At 45.8% G+C, this 1,733-nt stretch overlaps 1 protein-coding gene across 1 annotated transcript in view; it reads right to left on the bottom strand.

Annotated features, from left to right (window-relative positions):
* Positions 1-1,529: 1,529 nt before the first annotated feature.
* serinc5 (serine incorporator 5) overlaps positions 1,530-1,733 on the bottom strand; it is a 26,378-nt gene continuing 26,174 nt past the window's right edge. Inside the window, 3 exon segments of the mRNA XM_056289266.1 lie at positions 1,530-1,562; positions 1,564-1,593; positions 1,595-1,715. Coding sequence (XP_056145241.1) covers positions 1,530-1,562; positions 1,564-1,593; positions 1,595-1,715 — 184 coding nt within the window.

Below are 1,733 nucleotides of genomic sequence, written 5' to 3'. Positions count from 1 at the left end.
GCAGCTCTTCCAGATGGGTGGCACTCAAACTTGCATCGCTGACAGATAACGCAGGCTCATTTGAAGAAAACACATCCCTGTACAACAACGGATGAAACGGTGACTGAACAATTAAACAAATGACATACATTTCCTTGTAAAAGATGAGAAGCGCTAGGGCGTCCAGATAGCAGCGCAGTCTATTCCCTGTGCCTACCAACACAGGGATCACCTGTTCGAATTCCCATGTTACCTCCAGCTTGGTCGGCCATCCCTATAGACACAATTGGCCGTCTCTGCGGGTGGGAAGCTGGATGTGGGTATGGGTCCTGGTCACTGCACTAGCTCCTCTGGTCGGTCAGGGCACCTATTCAGGGGGGAGGGGGAACTGGGGGGAATAGCGTGATCCTCCCACGCGCTACGTCCTCCTGGCGAAACTCCTCACTGTCAGGTGAAAAGAAGCAGCTGGCGACTCCACATGTATCGGGGGAGGCATGTGGTAGTCTGCAGCCTTCCCCAGATCGGCACGGGGATGGAACAGCAAACAGGATGGCTCAGAGAGTGGGGTAATTGGTCGGGTACAATTAGGGGGAAAAAAGGGGGGGAAAAAAAGACGAGGACTGCTGAGAGAAATAGAACCACGAGCACATGCTCATCTGACTGTGTTTCCACAGGAATGGGTGTCTTACATCAAAAGAGCGCTTGTTTCATTGCATAGAAAACGTCTACAAAAGGGCGCAATATAACAAGCAACAACAGATCCAGCTGATATGTGAGCCTGAGAGATGAGTCGTCAAACCTTCCAGGGTTGGGGACAAGTCTAATCCCAATTTAGTCCATACTCCTTTACTAAGTGAATTCCGTTTCATTAGTTAAAAATGTACAAATTTAAAATAAATACAATTTATTTTGTACCATCTCTAAATTGAAATAAATTTGCCCACAACCCTAAAGGCCAATTTCATAGTACAACTGAAAAAAAGAGATCCATAACCCCTCGTGGCTGAAGGGCCAGGGTTGTATTCTTGAAAAACACGCCAGCACACAGGACATACATATAAAATGCATATGTAAGCATATCTACTCATGCAAGTTGTGAATTATCAAGGAATGTAAAGGTGCTAGCCTAACATTACATTTCAATATTAATATGAAACATGCTAGACCACTCCCACGATCCATCCAATTCTAACCCTGCAGGTAACACAGAACTCTAGGAGTCAATGGTAGTAAAAAAAAAAAACCCCAAAAAAAACAAAACATCTGCCTTCAAGGCAATAGCTTAACACAGAAAACATGAACAATGTGGACTAGCATATGAACCAAAAGGCAACATACACAAGTCCTTATAAAGCGCTGAAGGCAGTGGGAGTTGGTGTTCCCTTGGCTAAGACTAAAAGCCCCTGCCTAGCCACATCCCTAGAGTCAGATTACCTTGACCCTAGCCTAGTGTGTGTGTGTGTGTGTGTGTGTGTGTGTGTGTGTGTGTGTGTGTGTGTGTGTGTGTGTGTGTGTATGTGTGTGTGTGTGTGTGCTAGTAAATGTCTGTCCTAAGCTTCAAAACGCTTGGGGCAGACCATGGGGAGCAATGAGGGTCCACAAATAGAGGATTAGAACAGATCCAGCAGGAGGCCATCTTGATCCAGAACACAGACCAGCTTCCCTCCTACAGCTTCTCAATGTCGTGGTTGTCAAAGCTAAAGTATAATTACAAAGACCCAGTGAGACCAAAATGACTTTAACACAGCATCGCA

Source organism: Lampris incognitus, chromosome 1 (assembly GCF_029633865.1).
Source record: "Lampris incognitus isolate fLamInc1 chromosome 1, fLamInc1.hap2, whole genome shotgun sequence".
Taxonomy (NCBI): Eukaryota; Metazoa; Chordata; class Actinopteri; order Lampriformes; family Lampridae; genus Lampris; species Lampris incognitus.
The sequence above is the reverse complement of the archived record's forward strand: the minus strand, read 5'-3'. Positions and strand labels throughout refer to the sequence as shown.